At 34.1% G+C, this 23773-nt stretch overlaps 1 protein-coding gene across 3 annotated transcripts in view; it reads left to right on the forward strand.

Annotated features, from left to right (window-relative positions):
- The window catches only part of LOC107035898, a 60268-nt gene extending 38295 nt beyond the window's left edge, over window positions 1-21973 (forward strand). Inside the window, exons 8-12 of one of the 3 annotated variants that reach the window (XM_015253534.1) lie at window positions 13859-14115; window positions 16789-17036; window positions 18453-18605; window positions 19874-20013; window positions 21342-21973. In XM_015253534.1, coding sequence (XP_015109020.1) covers window positions 13859-14115; window positions 16789-17036; window positions 18453-18605; window positions 19874-20013; window positions 21342-21361 — 818 coding nt within the window. In that variant the 3' untranslated portion in view covers window positions 21362-21973. Of the gene's footprint in view, window positions 1-13858; window positions 14116-16788; window positions 17037-18452; window positions 18606-19873 lie in introns of all 3 variants that reach the window. The other 2 variants (XM_015253533.1, XM_015253532.1) reach the window with 2 other exon arrangements.
- The last annotated feature ends 1800 nt before the right edge of the window (window positions 21974-23773 follow it).

A 23773-nucleotide genomic window follows, 5' to 3' on the forward strand; every position in this document is an offset into this window, starting at 1 on the left:
ACACAGCAGTATGAAAATTCGGCTGCGTGAAACACACAAACTTCACGCATGCGTGGAGTGTATGGAGTGTACGGGAGTGATTCACGCAATGGTGCGAATAGTCACGGCCATTTATTTATCCTTTAAAAAAACGAAATTAGCTGCGTAGGAGTTCAATTTTACAAAACTAGCTCGTAATTGTTATTGTATACATTTCTTCAAAAATTTTGAATGTGACTTTTAAAACTCATAGTAGTCTTCCCTTGAAAAATTTGCGAGATGCTGCCTCTCAGCCATGTATTTTCAATTATATTTTCTAAAATCGTTCGATTGCTCTTTGTCTAAGTTATTTAATTCTCGTGTTCTGTATTCGCTCCAATTTGTTAACTGAATAAATAAACTTAAAAAAAGCGGTGGCTGTGAGGTTACAGTGTGGTATTGCCATGCGATGGACCCAGGTTCGAGTCTGGACTTGGGCGTCGGGGGGGGGGGGGGCTCTAAATCTTCCGCCTTACCCATTGATCATTTCTCTATTGAACACTCGGTAAACATTTGATAGGAAGTTTCACCCCTTTTGTTTGTTTGTGTGTTCATAACATTTCTGTTTATCTCTATTTACTTTCTCTTCATTTCCCCCTCGATCTCCTCTTTTTCTTCACTGGAGAAAAATCGAAAAAGAGAGCATGCGCTGAGCCATTCAAAGGGGAAGTTTATCGAGCGTAGCATTCTTTTCGCAATAAATCGCGCGTCGTTAGACGTGTACGACCGAGGCCAAGGATTCCGATGACAAAGAGGAAATGAGTAACATGAATTTAATTGATTTTTTGTGAGGAAAACAATTCACGAATTATTGGAATTATTTTTTTTGTATACTCCTTTACTTTCTAGACTTGTAAATTATTTATTAAATTTATCAAACTTATTAACATGTACTGATGTAGGCAATGGTTTTATTAAGTCGGGTTTTTTGATGAATTTTAAATAGGAAAATTTATCTTGGAAGCACTCGGCAGCTCTTCCACACGAGAGTTGAACCCAATTAAAAAAAAAATTCGAATCATCAACGGCACTTATTCGCGATTATTTTCATCAACTATGTCATTCCCAATACTCCATAACTTGGTAGTAGAAATCATCTGAGATAGAATTTCTGATTCACAAGTTTCAAATAATATTGCATTCTCATGTTTTGTGTTTCCAAATAACTAATTGTTTATAAATATTTCGAATGGTAATTAAAATAGTGTTCTATCGAGTTCTACAATTTACAATTACAATTAGCTGAGCAATATTTGATAAAAGCCAAACACAAATGCGTTTTTTTTTTTTTTTTTTTTTTTTTTTTTTTTTTTTTTTTTTTTTTTTTTTTTTTTTTTTTTTTTTTTTTTTTTTTTTTTTTTTTTTTTTTTTTTTTTTTTTTTTTTTTTTTTTTTTTTTTTTTTTTTTTTTTTTTTTTTTTTTTTTTTTTTTTTTTTTTTTTTTTTTTTTTTTTTTTTTTTTTTTTTTTTTTTTTTTTTTTTTTTTTTTTTTTTTTTTTTTTTTTTTTTTTTTTTTTTTTTTTTTTTTTTTTTTTTTTTTTTTTTTTTTTTTTTTTTTTTTTTTTTTTTTTTTTTTTTTTTTTTTTTTTTTTTTTTTTTTTTTTTTTTTTTTTTTTTTTTTTTTTTTTTTTTTTTTTTTTTTTTTTTTTTTTTTTTTTTTTTTTTTTTTTTTTTTTTTTTTTTTTTTTTTTTTTTTTTTTTTTTTTTTTTTTTTTTTTTTTTTTTTTTTTTTTTTTTTTTTTTTTTTTTTTTTTTTTTTTTTTTTTTTTTTTTTTTTTTTTTTTTTTTTTTTTTTTTTTTTTTTTTTTTTTTTTTTTTTTTTTTTTTTTTTTTTACCGGTGACGGTGGCCGAAGCGGTTAAATCGCTCGGCCGGACGGCGGGACCCGTGAGGCGCGGGTTCGAGTCCGGCTTGGGGCAATTGCGATTTTTAATCGTTCGGAAACCGTCGAACGGAAGTCTAGACACCGAGAATTATCGGAGAAGTGTTAGGAAACCATTCTCCGATGAAGCTCGGTCGACGGACGCCCGTGTCAACCAAGGTTTTCCATGGTTTCCCTTGGTCACCAGGAGAGTTTGTACGTGGGGTACAGCTCCTGGGGTACAATGCTACACGGTTGGAGAGGAAGTCGGCCCATGAAACCGAAAACATGTAAAAATCCGAATAAGGTATATATGGCAATAAATAAAATACAAATGCGATTTTTAACGAATATTCGCTATTTTATTCTGTAAAATAGACTATCTTGATAATTACGAGATGGAAATTTTTGTTTTTTGCAATGAAATATACAATCGCGACCCATATCGCCTGTGAATATGCAAAAAATACATTCCGAAGTCTAGCATAAGTCCCGCACAGCTCTCGCACGAAAATTGAATGAAAATTCTTCGTCTACATCATTAAATAAATCAAAATAAAATACTATTCTTCTGAATAAAACTATTAAAACACAACTTCATTCGCAATATTTCATAAATTAAGACAAATGATTTCAAATATAATTCTCCCACCTTAAAATTCCCAAGTACTTCCAATATTGTTTAAAAATTATTTCTTACATCAATGAAATGAAAAAACATGGAAAATGATCATGAGCGCAGGAATGTATTTGTACCAAATGAGAATTTTTGTTTCCCAACAACCACTCAATTGGCTGACAGTCCATTTGACACAACTTGGCACCAGTTGGCACTAGTTGACCCGGTCGTACGCCGGCGTTGTCATGACTCCGTAGTCATTTGGCTTACGAGCTTGTTAAATGCCAGTGGCAGAGAGAACCCCAATGGGTGACCTGGCCCCTGGCCCCTCCGTTCACTTCAAACATTAGCCTCCAAACGTTATCTCACCGAATGCTCTGCGCTCACCATCGGCATTCTCAATGGCCGAGGGGGACATCCCTTCTCCCTTGTAGGCACGTTATGTGTGAGCAACGCACGCGCGTTTCTCCTCTCCAACAGATACACGAGACTTTGCTCGTGGAAGATTCGCTAAATTGATTCGGTTTATCGTGCGGATGACAACGCCTTACTCTCAGCGATAAATTCTTCGATTTTTCTTGAGCATTTTATTTTTTATTTTCCATCCTTCAACTCGTTCTCGTTTCTTCTTATTGATCACTTATTTTTAATGTGAATTCATTACAATTTGTTAGTTATTAATAATCCATTTGCGTTTTTGTTAATTGAAAGATTGATTTTTACAGCATTTTTATGGGGAATTGGTGGAAATAATTTCATTAATTTTTTTCGGCAGGCAGACAGGTCTTATTAATGCTCACCCCACCTCGAAATGCAGAAATTTAATTTCCACTATTAGGTGAATCAATTACCGGACGGCAAAGTGTACTCGAGACACGCAAACTCGATTATCGATGGGGCTTTTGGTGAGTGCCAGTGGGAACGCCCTTTGCCTGTCCACTTCTGTAGTCTCACACATACTCCCTGAATTTTCAGACGTGAAATGCAACCGCTGGATCAACAATTTCGGGGAATTTTGGGCAATTTATTTTTATCCGGCGACTGACAGTTCAAAGAATTTTTTAATGATGAGGATTATTCATTAGATTGAATTGAAGGTATTTTCTCCAAACACATCAACAGTTGTCAGATTATTCTGATTTTATGAGTCCTATTAGGGGGCTACGCTCCCCGCTCGCCAACCCCCACATGACGCCCATGACCCTTATTTAGAATCCCATGACCCTTATTTTGATCATGACTCTTATTCTGACCCTTGTAACCCTTCACTGCAAAAACTAATGTCTGAATTTCAGACACTTTTCAAACACTTTTGGGACGATTTTGTAGATACTTTTCAGACATTAAAATGTGTCTGAATCAATGGAGATATTTCAATTTCAGACACCAAGATGTCTGAAATTTAGATACAGACATCAGTTTCAGACACAAGCGGTGTTTGACATTTTTAAACATCAGTTGGATTTTCAGATACTTTTAAAGATTCAGACGTTTTTTGCCATCTGCCATCTTAAATTCAGATGGTTATCAGACACCTAGTTTTTGCAGTGGATGAGTCAACTTTTCAGACATGAGAAATATCTTAAAAATTAATGTTTGAATGGACTTTGCCGTCGGAATCAGGTGAGATATCTTAATAGTGAAATGTTTGAATCACTCATAAATAACTGAATTTCAGACACAGAAAATATCTGAAAATAAATACCTGAAATTTTTCAGACACAAAAAATGTCTACCATCATTTTCAGACAGAAACGGTGGTTGAAATTTTCAGACATTAGTCAGATTTTCAGACACTTTTGAAGATTCAGACGTTTTTTACCATCTGACATCTTAAATTCAGATAGCTGTCAGACACCTGGTTTTTGTAGTGTTAATCTGACCCTTGTGACCCTTAATCTGATCTTCGCAACCCTTATTATGACCCTCATTTTCCTCGTGATCCTTAGCTTCACCCTTGTGACCCTCATGACCCTTATTTTGAACCATGTGACCCTTAGTTTATGACCCTTAATTCTGCAGTCTTAATTTCGAGTACCAAATTTTCATCACCAGAAGTCGATTTGGATTTTTACAACAGAGAGATACGTATGTGAATGGTTACGCAATATTGAGCAATCATTCACATTCGTGGGATAATTTTTTATAGCATGGATGGTTAATTTTACTGTTTCGGCATGAATTACCCTCACGTTTGGTCAATGTTCTCAAGTCAGCGGAGAAAAATTCACTACTTTCTCGCATTTTTGCTCTGATATCGGGTGAAAACCTGGAAATTAATTCCGCTGTACGATTACATTACTTGTTTGGTAATTTTTCTCCGCGACACACATTAAAACAAATACATTAAACACACACACATAGCAGTTTTTATACATTAAAAACTGCTATGATTTTCTAGGTAATTTTTACTCAATGGAAAACATGAATATTCAGTTCCAAATTCCCCTCAAATTTCAATAAATCAAGGATTTAAGGATAGATTTACCTAAATTTTGCCGATTTATGTTATTTTCCAAGGAATAATTAAACTCATTTTTACAGTTTCCACTGATTCTTTCATCAAATTAATTAATTTTTCAAATTGATTAATTTTTCAAGATTGACAACATGTCAAGAATCCTAAATCACAGAGACATGAGTGAAAAGCGATTTATTCAGCGTAAAAAGCCCTCAATTTTTTTTTTTTGTTCAAGTAAGCGTGGAACATTTATCTGAAAACAAAAGTCATGATGTTTGCACATCACTTTGTATAAATCTCCAACTCCCTGTCCCATTGTGCCTGTTTTTCCCTCCACACTAAACATTATCACAATTCAATCTTCTAAAGATAAATGAGAAAAGATTGAGACTCTTTCCTCGTCTTTTTCCTCTCTTCTTCATTCCCAAGTTCTTTATTCCATCCGACTTTTTAGTCTGTAGTCCATACAAACTTTTCCACTGGACGGAAAATGGAAGTCTCCGTCAGGAGCTAAACTTCAGTAATGAAGGCGGTGGCGAGTGTTTACTTGGCGCATTTGCCAGCGGGAGCCGAGCAAGCGTAAGAAAAGAACTATATACGTTAGTAATCTACGTAGGGGATTGTGGTAGCTAGGATGAGAGATCAACACCTCTTTTTTATTCAAACAAAAAACGAAAAAAAATGTTTGAAGGGCTTTCTGAGACTTTTCGCCGTGACTTTGTGTGGATTTTTGTCGTGTGAAAAATCTGGAGAGAGAAATATTAAAGTTACTTCTGGCGGGAGTGGAAAATTATGCAGTTCTTTTGTTTCAGTTCTTTGTGGAACGATTAAGTTTCATGACGAATAATCAGGGGAATATTTCTTCCTCATAACTTCTTTCGGAAAAGACAAATTTATTCAGTTGAAGGGTTTCACTGGCTGTGGAAATTAATGTACTGTCTTTGAGGATTATTGAAAAATTAATTATTAAAATTTATGTGTTGAAAATTTAGTTGAATGAATGAGAATAATTCAGTGGGTGAGGTCGTTGGGTCAATATGATCGTATCAACCGGCCAGCCTCGATCACTCGCTCAATGAGCGCGGCGCCGCCCGTTTTTTAAAAATATTTTAGGGTGTTTCTTGGCGCTTAAGAATCCTGAAAAAATTAGAGTTTCTATTTCAATCCTTTTATTAAGCGTTGGCGTTGTCCGTTTTTTTTCTCGCTTGAAATATGTGGGAAAAAATAGAAAAGTTATTAAAAAAATATGTCGAACACAAAAATGGTCGAAATAGATTGAAAATTTGTAATTGAAATATCGTTTTTTTTTTGTTCAGCAATTGGTTTTATGCGAGAGAACAATAGATTCCCCTTCGTCTCACCTCCTACATGCCCACAAAAAAAAAGCAAAATGCCCAAAAAAATGTACAGACGAGTGAATGTACCCGCATGAGGCTCGATAATAATCGATTAAACTCCAGTCACAAGCCGAAGGGGTTATTTTAGTGGACCAGTGAGCACTAAAGTCAAACAAAAACTCCTTGAATGGAGAAAAAAAATCAAACGAGAGAGAAATACAAAGGGAGAGAAACAAAGTCTCGCGGGACAGATTAGGCATCGATCCAGTAATTGCACCCTTCTCTTTTATTTTTCGTTTCCTCCTCTCCACCCCTTCCCCCCTTTATCCCCAACCTTCCCGGTGGGGCCGCAAAATTGGGGAGAGTGGTGCGATCGGAAAGGCACCCCCGGGAAATAGTTATAACAGCAGTGGTGTGTGACATGAGCTGTTTTTATTTTTATTTCATATATATTTTTTTTTCTCAACCCTCTGTTGTGCACACAGGAGTGTATATTCTCATGGCTCGGTCGATGCCATGTGTAATTGAATATACACGAGCTTTTGCAGCCTAAAACCATAGTTGAAACTCTCAGGAATTTTTTTTGTTTTTGTAGAATCGAAATGAGTGTGGATATAGTTTCATATGGTTTCAAAGGAATCCATGTGTTGGAAAATAAAAATATGAGAATTAAATACCATTATTTATGTTTTTTGATTAAATTTTTGTATTATTTAATCAATGTTGTTGTTATTTGTTGTTGACTCGATTTACTGATGATAATTCTCCAATATCAATTGACAAGTCATTGATTAAATGACATTATCTATATACAATAAATAAATGAATAAACAAATAAATGAATATATGAACCCTCTGTTGTGCACACAGGAGTCTACATTCTCATGGCTCGGTCGATGCCATGTGTAATTGAATATACACGAGCTTTTGCAGCCTAAAACCATAGTTGAAACTCTCAGGATTTTTTTTTGTTTTTGTAGAATCGAAATGAGTGTGGATATGGTTTCATATGGTTTCAAAGGAATTCATGTGTTGGAAAATAAAAATATGAGAATGAAATACCATTATTTTTGTTTTTTGATTCAATTTTTGTATTATTTAATCAATGTTGTTGTTATTTGTTGTTGACTCGATTTGCTGATGACAATTCTCTAATATCAATTGATAAGTCATTGATTAATAAATAAAATAAAAAAATAAATTGATAACAATAAATATTTGTAGCAGTACAACAAAATATTTTCAAGAGTTGATTGTTCAAATGATTTCTGAAATCATTGTATGAAATTAAGACCATATTCCCATAATTTTTGTCGTAATAATTCCATTGTCGTAATAATTTCATTTATACCTACTTGAATGAATTTGAAATTCATGAAAAATTATAAATTTTCAACAATCATCACAAAAATCAACTGTCAATAAATGCCAATTTTCAAATACAAAAATGATCCTTCAAAAATAAAACACTAAGAAAATATAGCATTCGTGAATGTCCAATTATCTTTCCATAATTAGGAAATAAAGCTTTTTCCATCTCAATGATAACATCCAATCACTTCAGTTCCATTAACGCAATGAAAAAAAATTAAAAGAATATCAGATGAACGTGACAATTCAATAATTAATTCAATCAATTTTATCGTCTCCATATGACTGGTGTCGATGTTATCAAATTCATGAGCAACGGCGAGAAGATGTAGATAGGTCGAATCCTTCCCTCATTTAACCACAGGAAAAATGAGATTCCACGAGACTGCGAATTCCCAGTACCACTCAAACGAATTAATATGGAAATTCCGGTCTCTCGTATCCCCTCACCCCTTCAGCAAATCCCCAAGCGCTGGAATCGTCACTTTTATGCATTTTCATTTTCTTATTTATTCTTTTATTCGTCGTTTGGTTTGTAATGAATAATGCGTTTTGCTTGAGTCACAAAATTATCCACCGTTGTTTCAATCTTTCATTCAGTTCGTTTCATTTATTCGATTTATTTTAACGGAAGCGTTCTTCGTTTCAATTTTCAAAAAAAGGATCAAGAGGAAATCTGCTCTTATTTTTTTTTCCTATGCGTTGAATTCCTCCATTTTCCCGCTATCCTTTCCTAAATCCTGAGCTGACTCATGTGAGATTAACCTGACAATCGATATCGTACGAAGGAATGAGTTTTTCCTATAATCGTCGACTTATCGTTGTAAAGCCTACCTGGGTGTTGTATGAGCATTGACTGACAACTGAAAATCCTCCCTTCACAGTGATCTCCATGAAAAACCAGGCAAATGCTAGTCTTTGGTGGCAGAAGTCTTCATCAAATGTGATATTGTCATTCAAACGATGTGGCAGAGGTCATGATGGTGTCTCGTCGACTGCCAATGGGACAACTATGTATTTACACGGAGAAAATTATTTGGTGAATTTCACCAGCTAGTTGTTGAAATTCATTAACTAGTTGTTGAAAAAAATTAATTACCAACCAGTTGGTAAATTTTAACAAATTAGTTAGTGAATTTCAACAGTTTAATAGTTAAAAAGTTTAATAGTTAAATAGTTTAATAGTTATTGAAATTCACCAACAACACTGGGAGAAAAATATAATTCTTCTAACTATATTCCATCACCATTGAATTATAGTCAAAAAGTCCTCAACAATTTTTCATGGGTTACGGTAACTATGGCCGGAGAAGTAATTACTACAATGGAATGTAGTCATTGCAACTATTTTATAGTTCTCCTCACGATAGATTTGTCATGGTTACTTTTGTACTTTGGTTAGTTTAACTGCACTGATAGAATGATTCATTTATTCCAAACGAGATTCGTTAACTATTAACGAATGGTAGAGTTGAATATGACCAAATGAATATTCGTTAATAGTTAACGAATGGTTCACTTGAATGGCGAAAGTCAAGTCAAACAAGGCTCCTCAAATATACATTAGTTAACTATTAACCAAAATTCATTCGTTAACAATAACCAATCCGTTCTATCAGTGTGCATTTTGATTTGCAAAAATTACGCTTGTGAAGTTACTATAATGTTATGTGCCGCATACAAAAAAAAATCGTATCGCTCACCAAAATGCCTCAACTATTTTCTTATTGTAAATCGAACTTCAGATTTTTCTCTCAGTGAAGTTGTTGAAATACACTACCTAGTTAGTAATCCATTTTTTTCAACAACTAGTTGGTGAATTTTAATAAACTAGTTAGTGAAGTTTAACAACTAGTTGTTGAAATTCACTAACTAGTTGGTAATTCATTTTTTCAGCAAACTAGTTGATGAATTTCAACATAGTAGTTAGTGAATTTCACCAAGTAATTGTTGAAATTCAACAAATAATCCCCTCCGTGTACGATAAACTATAATACAGTTCAAATGCAGTTACGACTTCAATCCCCGTACCCAAATTCAAATCAAATTGCCACAGACAATCCCGAAAACCCAAACCCATCAAAAAATTAATTTTCACTTCCAAGTCAAGAAATCAATTGCTGAATTACTCTCACCTTCTTGAAAAAAGTCCGGATAAATCCTCAATTTTATTATCACAACTATGTAATAAAATCCCCTCCCCAAAGAAATAAAAAATGCGTCATAATCTGCTGTACGTGTCACGCAGAGTTAAATTTTTCTATAAATATTGGAAGACCAGTTTGCGCCTTGGTCTCTCATTCTTTCGAATTTCATGTCTCACTCAGTGGTTGTACAGTGGGTGTTGCCATGGTAACCGACTGTAAGCCGCTTAAATCCCAACCTCCCAACCACGGACATTTGCGAACACCCCATCACCACTTTCCGTCCGCCTACCCTTCTCCTCCCGCCATTCCACCCCCTCACGCCACCTCTTTTTCCCCTTTTGCGAATCACTTCTGTACTCCCAACGAGGGAAAGGCCAAACCCCCATTGGAAGCCTCCGTCTCTTCCCCTCCCCCTCCCTCCCATTTTTTATATAAATTCCCTCGATTAATTCGCATATGTCTCCATTTTGCGTCTTTCATTTATTGCCATTTTCAACTTCGCGATTTAGTGGTAAATTGTTATGATCATCAAGAGCACTAATTCATGGAAATCGACTGGAAATGGGATTCTGAGGAGTGAATCATGATGAAGAACTGTTGAAAATAGTTATGTGAAGCTGATTATTTTCACTGACTAAAGAGCATTTCCCATTTTCTCTCACTATTTGACTATTTCAACAAAGATGAAACAAGAAAATTTTCTTTCATAATGAAATGTTTGAAAAAAAAGGAAATTATCTATTTCACATGATAACGAGTGGGAAATTGCTTTCGTCACAGCACAGTCGATATCTTTTTACTAATAAATTAGCAATTTGCTGCCGAATGGAATTTCTATGGCGACGTATTTTAAATTAAGTTCAATGATTTATTGAGTTTAGTATTGCACAACATCGCAACGTTAAAAATTTTCATCTTTTCCGGAATATTGATTTCAAAATTAATTTTTCGAACAACAGATGATACAATCAATCTCATAATCGAATTCGGTCAATGGCATTGGGGAAAAAATAGTAAAGCACAATTGGATTCATTACAACAATTATTCTTTCAGTCCCATACACACATACACACACACATACATACTGTTATTTAATGGGAAATCAGAACCAAGATTCAAAAGAAAAGGGCGATTTATTTGACAAAGAGTTGTTGACAGAAAATGGCTTGAGTATCAAGTGAAGTCTGTCCTCCAAGACGATCGTCACCTCGCGACATCCTTCTTCTGTTCCTTGTCTTCTGTTACATATTCGAATTTGAAGGGAGGAAACGCTACAATACATACATATATGCATAAATCCGGGCATGGTCTAAAAATCGCCTATTCGAGCTTTCTGAGATCAAAATTAGTTACCTTGTCACAATATAATGGAAATTTCGAATTTGACGAATACACTGTTGAAAATTTTCGTCTGAATTTTCCGCGCCAAATTCCGGAAATTTTTATCGTGTTCAAGTTCCACTGAAATTTCAGGAAATCTCGTCACAGAAAATTCAGAATTTCGTGGAAAAATCAAATAGAACTGTAAATTTCCGTTCTATTTTTCCCTAAAAACGAATATTCTTGAATTTTCACGACAGTGACACTGAATGCGATTTAGGGGAAAAAAATCAAGAAACCTCAGATTTCATTGGAAATTCAATGTAGTTTGGCACTGAATATTCATATTAGATTGGAAATTCAAATAAATTGAGGAATTCTTGTCTTTGTGCTGCTTAAAATTTTGGAATTTTACCGATTTTTCAGTGAAATTTCATGATTTTTCCCCTCTAAATCGCATCAGGGTCACTGTCCTCAAAAATAGCAGTCAGCTGTCCATGAAATTTCATTTTTTTTCTAACAGTATGCTGAAATTTTCATATTTCAATTAGTTTTTTACGTGAATCACCATTTTAAATATTGGTTCATTCATTAACCCTCTGACATGAAAGTCAACCTGAGTCCACTGATGTTTATCAATTAGTATTTTCCTCTTTAGGAAAATACTAATTGACAAAAAACCTTAAAGAGGACGGCAATTATATATTTCAGATAATAAAGTTCACTTGAAACTACTGGTGCTATTCCTTCCCTCATTAAAAATCTCGAGTACTGATAAATCAAATAATCTTGATGACTTCTTGATGATTCCCTCGGAAACGTGAATTTCTCTATTGAAAGGGATAACAGGGGAAATGAGGAGTTGCATTTCCCCCACCTAGATACCTGATAATCCTTTGTCTTTCTTATCTGCTGAGTATCCTCGGGAGCCTACTCTGCTCCCTCATAATCCCGGATTTTTTTTTCCTAAACTCCAGTAAATTACCAATTTCACGCTGAGTATTTTTCACTGTACAGATTCAACATATTCCCCTTTACTTTTGCTCACGAGTTTTTTATGACTCTTGAGATAATAAAGTGGAAAGTGTCATCGAGTTGTTTACGGACTCGTGGAGTTTTTTTTTTCACTTTGGAGTGGCTTCTTATACGGAGTTTGACTAATTTACTGAGTGGAATGAAAATGTAATTAGAGATCATTTCGTTTTCTTGGCCGGTTTCAACCGGTTTGAGGGGGGGGGGGGGGGAGAGATTTCTTTGATTGGAACGGGGAGAGAGGTGTTGAGAGATATTTGAAGTATTAATTCAGTAGCGAAGTGGTAAAACGGTTTAAGGGGAGTTTCATCTCGGTAAAAAAAATTTCAAAAACACTATTTTCCACGTGATTTTTCCACAGCAATCCGATTTTGTAGGGCAAATTCGTCTCCGATCCCTAAAAATTAGAGATTCGATTTTTTTTCTAATCGAAAAATCAACTTTGGGAAATTCCTTAACGTATTTTTTTTCGAAATAGTTTTTTAAATATGGTCACAAATTTTCGTTCTTTAATTGTGAAAAATACGGGAGAAAATGCATTTTGAAGTCCATTGGTCAACCTAAAAAAAGTCGTTATTTTCAATGAATCGATTATATTTTCCATAATAACTTATGAGTATCAATTAGAATGAGTGAACAATTGAATTCACTGAAGAACTGTTGAAAATAGTTATGTGAAGCTGACTATTTTCACTGACTAAAGGGCATTCCTCATTTTCTCTCACTATTCGACTAATTCCTTTTTTTCTAAATAGTTTTTTAAATATGACCAAAAATTTTCGTTCTTTAATTAAAAAAAATACAGGAGAAAATGCATTTTGAAGTCCATTGGCCAACCTATATTTTCGAAAATAAGTTATACGTATCAATTAGAAATGAGTGAATTTCCACAAAAAAATGGAAAATGAATCGAAACAGTACGGAAGAAATGCACGTATGCGAATTTTTGGGAGGAAGTGCGCTGGCAGATTCTGGATTCCTCAGAGATCTTATTCAGGCGAATCGTTTTTCTGATTTTGTTGTGATTTCTTGTGACAATACATTTGCACAGGAACACTGCAATTTTCTTGAATATTTCAAACCATCAATCGTTATAATTTTCATTTGGTGAGAAGAAGAATGGAATAATATTTCTCATCACAAGATATATTCATTTATTTATTATTTATCTTTTTTTGTATTTTACAATTTTGTTGTACATATATATTTGTTCAACGTTGGCACCCAATATTGGCGCAACGTTAAAATGTTTTACCTCTCCCTGAATAATGGTTTCAGAATGATTTTTTTCAACAACAAATGATGCAATCAATCTCATGATCAAACGCGGTCAAGATGGAATTGAGAAGACTATTTTAAATTACAATTGAATTCATTTAAACAATTAATTTTTCAGTTATCGTCGCATAACGATTGGTCACTTAAACTAGACTAGACTAGTCTACAGAATTAGTTATCCTCTCACAAAAAATAAAAAATTTCGCATTCGACGAATATAATGCTTCCGTTCAAAAACAAATGATGAAATTCCCTCGATTAATTAACGAAAAATTAAAGAAAACTTGATCACACGCTCTGAAAATTGTCATTTACGGATCGCAATGTTTACTATAAAATAAAAAAGCTTCCACTCGATAGCAAAAATCATCATAAAAACGAAAATAACTTTTTTTTCGTTTCCTGAATGTTACAGGTCTTCAACCGGCAAACACGAAAGCCCAACCAACGACAATCGGCAAATCCCACCGTCCAAATACCGGTGTATTACCGCAGGGTCACACACCGGGACCAGGACCAGGACCAGGTGGACAACAGAACAGTAGAAGTTTTGCCGCTGCACTCAGGAACCTTGCCAAGCAGGCAGGACCGGCTCCTCAGGATGAGGAGCCTCGTGCGAGTCCTAAGAATCGACCACCACCACCTCTTGTACGCGGACCCTCACCCGCCAAGGTGAGTTTCACATGACCTTTATCGTGTTTCACTCCATCGAGGTCCCACCGAGATGACAAAAAAAAATTCACCAGAATGTCCCGTAACGTGATTCCAGTTCTGACATTTTTTTTCTCTTAAAACGTTTTGGGAATCAATTTTAGGCACTTCCGCATTGTTCTTGGGGGCCGAACGGGTTTTGCGGTAGATGGGGGGGGGGCTTGACTCGAAAATTTCTCAGGGATAGTGTCGACGGTAAATTGGAAAGTATTCACGGAATGGTTGATTCACGGAAACAATAAAAAATTATTTTTCACTGCACGGAGGGAAAAATTCAATAAAAATTACCAGAAAAAAACGTAAAAATTACGTTTCGAAATGTAATACACGAGCGAAGTAAAATTCAATAAAAAGTGTGAGTCGGAACTGAAATTGTACGGATCGCCACGTAAATTCTACGATTTTTTCCGTAAAAATTAACCACCCGTCTGATGATTCACTGCTGTGGGGACAAGTCATTCCGTAATTTTTCCCCAACGATTGGGTAATTTTACGGAACGGAACGTAGAAATAACTCACTAGCTTCATAAAAATTGTTGAACGTTCAACACGTTTACTTCTTCGGGAAAAATTACGTGACAATTTCGTACTTTGTTCCGTGATGAACCTGAAAATTCACTGAACGTTTCACATTTCTTCTCTTCCATTCCTATAAAAATTGCCGGAAAACGATTCCCCCTTGTGAATTACGCGAATTGTTCCGTAATTTTTACTGAATATTTCTCTCCGTGTGTTCATGTTTTATATTTTGTCAGTGTTGTTTCGTTCTTCACCCGAAAAATTCATAAATAATTGAAAATCTGTCGATTTTTTCACCATTATTTTTACTATTATAATTAATCCCATGATTAAAATGGGAGTGGTATTATTATGATTCCCATGAGTAAAATTTTTTTTATCGAAACGACACTTGCCTGAGAACATGTTTTTTGTTCTCTCAATGAACATATAATAAAACCAAAGTACATCTCTTTCTCTCTCTCCATTGAATTTCCATTCTTGGCATAAAAATGCAAGATAAAAAAAATTAAAAAAGAATGATCGATATTCCATACTTCCCCGAGCACTCGTGCTCTTTGATCTTTCGATTATCTCGAGTGAACTACAATTTTTCCGTTTTACAAGACCGGATACCTTTTTCATTTCGAAAAGATTGGGTAGGCACGTCCCCATTTGTATCCCTTTGTGAGGTCTTTGAGAAACTTTGGATCCAAGTGACCTCTTCCTCTTTCTTCTCTCTCCCTTTGTTTTTTTTCTTCATCCACCCCTCGGGCCAACAACCCTCCGGATGCATAATTCTTAGCGTTCCACTTTCCTTCAAACTTGTTTTACCACAGAGAATAATACGGATGCGAGGAGAATTGATTCTTGGTTTATATTCGTGATTGATGGGACGAGAAAATTTTATTTTCTATTTTCATTTTATCGATGAATTTTCGAATTCAAAAGGAACATCTTTTGTTGGAACTATTTTCCTGTATCTCTAATAGGTTTCAAGCAAACTCGGTTTAAACAATTGAATTGTCAATAACTTTTGGATGCACAGTCTCAGATAAAAAAAACTGACAAATTTGGTTTCTTCAAGCCAAACAAAATGAGAAAACAGAGGGATCTTCTTCCGCCCTTTTAATGCACACCGGAAGGGGGTACTGCGTATGGACTAGCAGCGCCAGGGGTCTATACTTTTTAACTCGATAGTAGAAAAGTGTTTTTAGGCCGTATGACAAACAACATTTTTTGTCATAACGGCTGTCAGACGCTGCGCATCCGTGAATTGCTGCCTTACGGCCTGAACGACGAAAAGAAAATTCAAATCCCCTTATTCTATTAGGGAATGTCGCACATATACGCACACACGTGCGGACGAGGTTTAAAAATTGCCCTTTCGGACTGTTTAGGCCATATGTAGTTACCCTAACATAAAAAATTGGAAACTTAAATTTGAACGATGACAACACTGCGAAAATTAATGTCTGAATTTCAGACACTTTTGTAGACATTTTCCAAACACTTTTGGGACGATTTTGTAGACACTTTTCAGACATTAAAATGTGTCTGAATCAATGGAGATATTTCAATTTCAGACACCAAGATGTCTGAAATTTAGATACAGACATCAGTTTCAGACACAAGCGGTGTTTGAAATTTTCAGACATCAGTTGGATTTTCAGACACTTTTAAAGATTCAAACGTTTTTTGCCATCTGCCATCTTAAATTCAGATGGTTATCAGATACCTAGTTTTTGCAGTGGATGAGTCAACTTTTCAGACATGAGAAATATCTTAAAAATGAATGTTTGAATGAACTTTGCCGTCGAATCAGGTGAGATATCTTAATAGTGAAATGTTTGTATCGCTCATAAATAACTGAATTTCAGACACAGAAAATATCTGAAAATAAATACCTGAAATTTTTCAGACACAAAAAATGTCTACCATCATTTTCAGACAGAAACGGTGGTTGAAATTTTCAGACATTAGTCAGATTTTCAGACACTTTTGAAGATTCAGACGTTTTTTACCATCTGACATCTTAAATTCAGATAGCTGTCAGGCACCTGGTTTTTGTAGTGAAAGTTTCTTCTGGAAGCAATAGTGAAAAATAGTAAAGAATGAATTGAATTATCTTTTCAGGAGCGTTCTACGCATGAGAGAAGACCCGAGGAAATACCATCAATGTATACAACAGCAAGAGCACCGGAGAATAGCAAGCACATTGTAACATCAGCAGCATCGGAATTACTGGCCCGCTCTGGTTTCCAACCGTATCGGCCGGAGCACCATCCGACCCAGCCACCCCCGGCATTTGCACTAGATCCAGCGGCTTACAGTCCTTATCACCATGGCCTCTATCCACCGCCACACCTCCAGCACGCTTATAGGTGAGCACTCTCAACTGCTTAACAATTCAATTAGGTTTTTCATTAAAACTGGAGGTCACTGTATTCTAATTTTATTGTTTTGAATCCGGTAGAAGAATGTAGTGGACACTTTGAGAGAGAAATTGAAATTTCATGGACAGCTGACGTTTAATTAACAGGGACAGTTGACTAAATTAATTGAAAATTTAACAATATTTTTAGATGAATTTTCCTGGTTTCTAAACATTTTCTAAGTGAATAATTGCACTGAAACTTACTGTTTCCATTGATTTTTTTTCATGAAATGTAGAATTTTTAATTATGAAATTACTTGACATTTCAGTGGAACTATAGTGTGATGGAAATTTTCAAAAAGTGTATTGGAAATTTAATCAAATCATTTTTGAATAGTGAAGGGACAAAATGTAAAGAATTAACTCATCTTATTTTTTTCATCATGAGACATGAGATAATTGGGGGGTGAAATGATACAGAGTTTGGTTTCGAAAGGAAATTCTGGTGATGGTCTATCATATTTTTTCCAGAGAGAAGAATGCACAATTCTTCATAATCATTTTTTAACGATTTTTGTTATTAATCCTTTGTTAATTGTACATTTATCGCAACAACGAGTGATTTCTGGAAGAAATATAAAGAGGTTCTGACAAAATTTTGACGATTTTGCTGAAATTCTAAAAAAATACCAATGAAATAATTTAATTGAGTGCTTCAAATTAATTTAATATTCCCAATTTGTGAAAAATCGATTTTTTATCTCGCCGCCTTCTCTTGTATCTCAATAACTTGAGAAGATAAACAAATCGTTACACAGAGACAGAAATATTTTGAACAGTATTTTATCCATTGCTAAAAAGAAATAAAGGATATTAAATTATAAAAATTTTGATAAAAATAGTACCACAGGTGCACTCTCATTACGTTCTTTAATTAAAAAATTCCATTATCAGTTCAGTTGCTTGTTAATTGTGCATTTATCTCAGTAACTGACAAAATTTTGACGATTTTACTGAGTTTCTAAAAAAAATGTCAGTGAAATAATTTAATTAAGTACTTCGAAGTTATTTAATATTTCCAATTTGTAAAAAATCGATTCGTGATCTCGACTTCTTTTTCTCTTGTATCTCAATAATTCAAGAAGATGAACGAATCGTTACACAAAGTTTTCCGTCAAGAATTTTAATCCACTGAGAAGATTTCAAAGCTTCTGTCTCTCCAGACTCTCGAGTGAACGAATCTCCTTATTCCATTTCACTGCGCAATCCAACGTTCTCATGACTCGAGTTACCGAGGCAAAATGGATTTATACGTGATTCTCCATTGAAAAGTCTCTTGTCTGTTCTCCTCACATTGAAAATCTCCATGGAAGAGTGGAATAAAAACCCCTTCTAATCCAATTATATCGTTATTGTTTTGCAGATTAGAGGAACAGTTGTATCTGGAGAGGGTTGGAATGCTGAGGCCGCCTTTATTTCCGGGAATGCCCACCTATCCACTCTATGGGCTCAGATATAGTCCCGAAATGTTACCACCGGCATCACTTGGCCTCATGTCCCCTGTTATGCACGAAAGGTAAGATTCATCGTGAATTAAAAATGTTTTATCTTTATAAATTGGTAACACCTCTATCTAGAACAGTATTGTGATGTTACTGGCCAATTCATCACTAAAAATTATCACATGGATACATTCTCCACAATTAATCGATAAAAATGAGTGAAATGAAACTGTGTGTACAATGAATAGTTTATGTTGTCGTTCATTTCCACGTTACTAAATTAACTCAAGATGTGGATTATGGGACAGTTGGAAAAATTAGTCAACCGTATTATAGACAATAAATAGTGTATTTTATCACACCGCGTAGTGGAGGTAGTGCCTGCACCGCTCACCTAAGGAATAACGACAATTCTTGTAGCCCAACCGCATGAATATTCACTCATTTGGGGGATAATTGCATGAACAATAACGATTTTCAGTCATTTTCACGACTTGTTCCACGGAAAAAAATAATAACCGTCGCACTACGCTGAAAGACAAACTCCAATTGGCGCCAAAACTCCTTTCATTTCATTCACAATTTTTGGACAAAATTTCACTTTTAAAAAATTGGGTTTTTTAGGATTTAACGATTGAAAATGCAAACATTTTCTCGTATGAACCCCGTAAAACTGAAGATAATGCTATGTATGACACCTCATTTTGAAGGGTTTTATATGATCTTTGAGCGTGCCACAGGGCTATTTAATAAACCCCGCAGAATTATTGAGGCCAATTTAAAAAAAAAAAATTTTGACAAAAACGAACCATTTAAAAAAAATTCTAACTCTCTCAATTATCAATATTGGAACAAAAATTTCTAGCATTGACTTATTTGGCCTACTGATTTTGCGTGGATCTACTCATATTGAGATTCAATTTCAGACCTACAAAGTTTAAATAAAAAAATCATAGTAAAATGCCCGGAAAGCATTTCACTGGAGAAAAAATGGCCAAAGTACTCGAATATTCTTAAGAAAAATGTGATATTATTTCAAATACAAAATGGCTCATTCAATCCACACACTTTTCTCCAAATATCCAACAATCGATCGATAAAAGATTCAAAATTGTTTAGGAATTTTTCATCAACCGTAAATTCTCATAATTGTCACAAAATTAATGACAGATTTGTCATAATTTCAGTAATTTGAATGAAGAAAAGAACATTCTAATTGCCAAATGAATGAGTTTGAATCAGAGATGGCTTTAGTATTTGTAAAGTAATCGTTTCTCCACCTGAATTTCAATGAATCAAAATGATTAAGAACAGTTGATTAATTATTCAAATTGAATTTAAGGCTGAAGATGGAAGAGGAGCACAGACTGAGACAAGTACGTGAGCAAGCGGCACTGAGAGACGAGGAAGAAAGGAGAAGAGCAGTGCGTAATTCTGCATCAGCAGGACCAACACCAGCTTCTGCCTCAGCTGATACAGCAGGTGAGCGAGTCGCTCCACCCCCCACTGCCTTCCATTGAAAACGAATAAAAGCATTAGAGAATATGGAAAAAAAAGTTATTTTAAATGAAATATTGAACAGACAACGTCGTGTATTCTTCGGGTTTACCAGATTTATCGTTTTGAATTTTTTTACTTTGAAAAACAAAACTCAAGTTTCTGAGTTAATCTTCATCTTCTTCTCTTCATCTTCTCTATTTCCCTTCGTCTCTCGAATATTTCTGACTGTCTTAATCCGTCTGGTAAACCTTTGCACGTTACCATTAGCCAGTGTTAGTTAAATAATCAATTGAGAATGAAGGAGAACAATTCAGAGAAATAGAAATAGTAATATCTGATTTTTTAACCAAATTGTTGTTCTGATAATTCAGAGAAATTTAGAGTACTTCAATTGCCATAATGAACTGATAATTAGTAATTTTATTGATAGATTGTCATTTTTATAAGAAGATTGTGTTGCATATTTGAAAATTGATTCATTATAATTTTTAAAACTTTTCTGGGAGTTTTTTCTGTTGCAATTTGGTCTTCACCAAGAACTTTCCCTCTTTTACAAGTTTCCTCGCAAATTTTAATTGATGAGTCAATTGAGAAATCATTAATAATGGGAATAATTTAATGATTAACAAGAGGAGCAGTATTGACCTCAATTTATTTTTCCACCTTACTATTCATTTAAAATTTACTCTTTTTCGTTAAATTTTATCTCAACCTCAAATATAAATATTTAAATATTCAACACAATTCTAAAATACGAAAATAAAAAAATTACCACCTCTGTCCTGCCCCCGAAACCACCCGAACAATCCCACGATTGGCTTCTAAGCTTTAACAATTATTTTCCATTCTCTTTTTTTTTAATCACCTCTTTTTTAAAATTACTTTAATATCCCCTCAGAGCCGATGCCAAGCGATCGTTTTCTCATGAAAATTTTCTTCAACTAGAGAAAAAAATAATAATAAAAAAACCTCATAAAATACCACTTACATTTTTCACGAATTTACGTGGTATAATTAATAATAAGTAGAATATAAAAGAATAAAAACGGAATAAAAAAGCAATAACAATAACTAAATAAAAGTGAATAACAAAAAAACGTGTGATCGTTGTTGAAATATAATTTCATAGGAACAAAATAATTGAGACGAAAAAAAAATCTACTTTGACTGTGAAAATAACATTAACGAAAAAGCAAAAAGAAATCCTGACAATGGATTGAAAAAAAAACAACATACTACGCTTCTACTGTTTAATGTAGCAAATAATGAAAGTTAATAGTCATAATTAATCGTTTCTTATGAAGCAATAGGTTTAATATTTTTTAGATAAGAGCATACGAGGATACGAGAGATAGATGAACGTCTACGTGAGCCCTTCCCCCTCGAGAAAATGAAAGAAAACGAGAGAAAAAAAAAACAATCTTAAATAAAACTAAATGAATAAACATTTTAGGGAGATGAACAAATTTTCGTACTTTTGCACACGAAAGTCGAAAGAGTGAAACAAAAGTTAACTAAATGAAAATGATAAAAACAATAACTGAATGAATATAAAAAGTTAAAGAGAGTCTTTGTAACGATTCTTACAAAAGAATTGAGGAAAAAAAACACAAATGAGCGAAAAGAAAATTAAAAACGCCTGAAAAACACCACGAAGATATGAAAAAAAGGGCCATTTTGTATTATTCATTACCTAGGTGCCCAATAGTTAATAGATTTCATAAAAATATCTCAAGGCACGTGAAAGCATGAGGAAAATGAAAATATTCTGTTTAGACTGGACGACACGAAGGCTGAATTTATTATAGCTCTGTCTGATAACATTTAACATTTGAAATGAAAAGTAACAATAGCAATGCTGTAAGTCATTCTGGTCATTTCCCATTTCTCCCCAAAAAATACTTGGACAACCCCTCGCCTGTGTCTCTCACCCCCCCCCCCCCCCCCCCCCCCCCCCCCCCCCCCCCCCCCCCCCCCCCCCCCCCCCCCCCCCNCCCCCACCTACTTTATCTCCAGGGAAAGACGAAAAGAAGTGAAGAGTCAAATACGTAATTATTTTAATTTACTCAAATGTGAATTAATAGCGCGTGTTTAACATGAGAGTGCACGATACCTGGTCGTCTTCTCGGGATTTTTACTGCATTTTTGTTTTCTTCGTTCTTCAGTCGTGTTTTTAAGTAGAAAAATTAATTGATTGAATTTATTTTAAACACGTGGGGGAGAGCTACTTAATGTTTCCTCTTATCGTGGAAGGAATTGCGCAGGAACACCAGTACATACTGGATTGAGATATGTAGAGAAAGTGTTTGGGATTTTTTTTGAGTATTAGGTTTTTATTATTATTATTTGTTTTGTTAAGAATTTTTCGGAGGGAAAGATTTTGAGGGGAAAATATGGGAGAAAATATCGAAGTGATTTTATTTTTCCACTTTGCGATACAATTTTCCCACTCAATTTCTTTCGTCTCTGGGATGAACTAGGGGGAATTAATTTGACGGTCCAATGACGTGTGAATAAACCTAGTTAGGTAAAATTAAGAATTTTTAGTTGATAATTAGGATGAAAACAAATTTTTACACTGCTATGTCATCTGTCACTGGGTCTCGGCACTCTCTCGTTCCCGCAACTGTTTTAGAAATGTTTTATGTCACGGTTTAATCAACAAATTCAGGAATTTTTACACAATTCTCTGCTTCTCCTATTTTTTTTTTGTTGAGAAGGAAGAATGAGTGAAATAACTATAAATGCTCCTTACGAAAAAGAAGAAAATATACAACTGACTGAACAAACGGAATTAAATCCACCAATGTAAATAACTTTGTCACACATTTATTCATTTTTTTTGTCAAAATTATACCATTTTTATATAATTTATTATGTAAACATGTATATTTGGACTATAATTGAAAATAAACATTGCAAAAAAATAATAAAAACAACAACTGTGAGATCAAAATTTGATGGAAGTCATTCTTCGGAATTCTTGAACCCTCGATTAAAAAAAAAATAAAACAATTTCATTGTAATTTTTCTGAAACAGTTTTGGGGAAGATTCGGTGAGAAATTTAACTATAAATAAAGTATATGAATAATTTTAATGAATTTTTTTAGAGACAATACGTTTGTAAACACTAAAAAAGTGCCTAGTATTCGATGAGATTGCGATCGCTCTGGTATTTTATGTCTTTAGCATCGTCCGATTTATTTCAATTATATTTCTTTTGTTAGTCAATTTCTTTATCTTATCAATTTTTTTTACAAAATTTTTAATTCATTCATTTTTGCAGCTTAACTTTTATTACATTTGTCAGAGAAATCATCCCCAATACTTTAAAAAATCTTTATCACTAGACGTAAGGTTTAAATATTAAATAGAGAAGACAAATAATTTAAAAAAGAAAAATTGAATGAAATACAGTCGAAGGTAAGTGATTGACGAGCCAAATGTCATTCTGTATTTGAATAATGAAAAATATAACATCTTGACAAACTAAATTTTTCCAAATTGAATTCCATCAATTTAAATTGTTGATAAGTTTCAAAAAGCAAAATCAAATCCTTCAATGATTGATCAAAAAATCCTCCCCAAAATTATTTAAAAAAAATTCCGTCTATTAAAGATCTAAGAATGACATTTTTCAAAACGAAAACCCACTGTTCTCAGACCAATCACCCCCAACACTGTCTCGCAAAAAATTATCCACTCCGTCTGAACCCCCCCCCCCCCCCCCCCCCCCCCCCC

The sequence above is a fragment of the Diachasma alloeum genome, unplaced genomic scaffold (assembly GCF_001412515.2).
Source record: "Diachasma alloeum isolate Michigan unplaced genomic scaffold, Dall2.0 Dall_scaffold_00201, whole genome shotgun sequence".
In the NCBI taxonomy this organism is placed as follows: Eukaryota; Metazoa; Arthropoda; class Insecta; order Hymenoptera; family Braconidae; genus Diachasma; species Diachasma alloeum.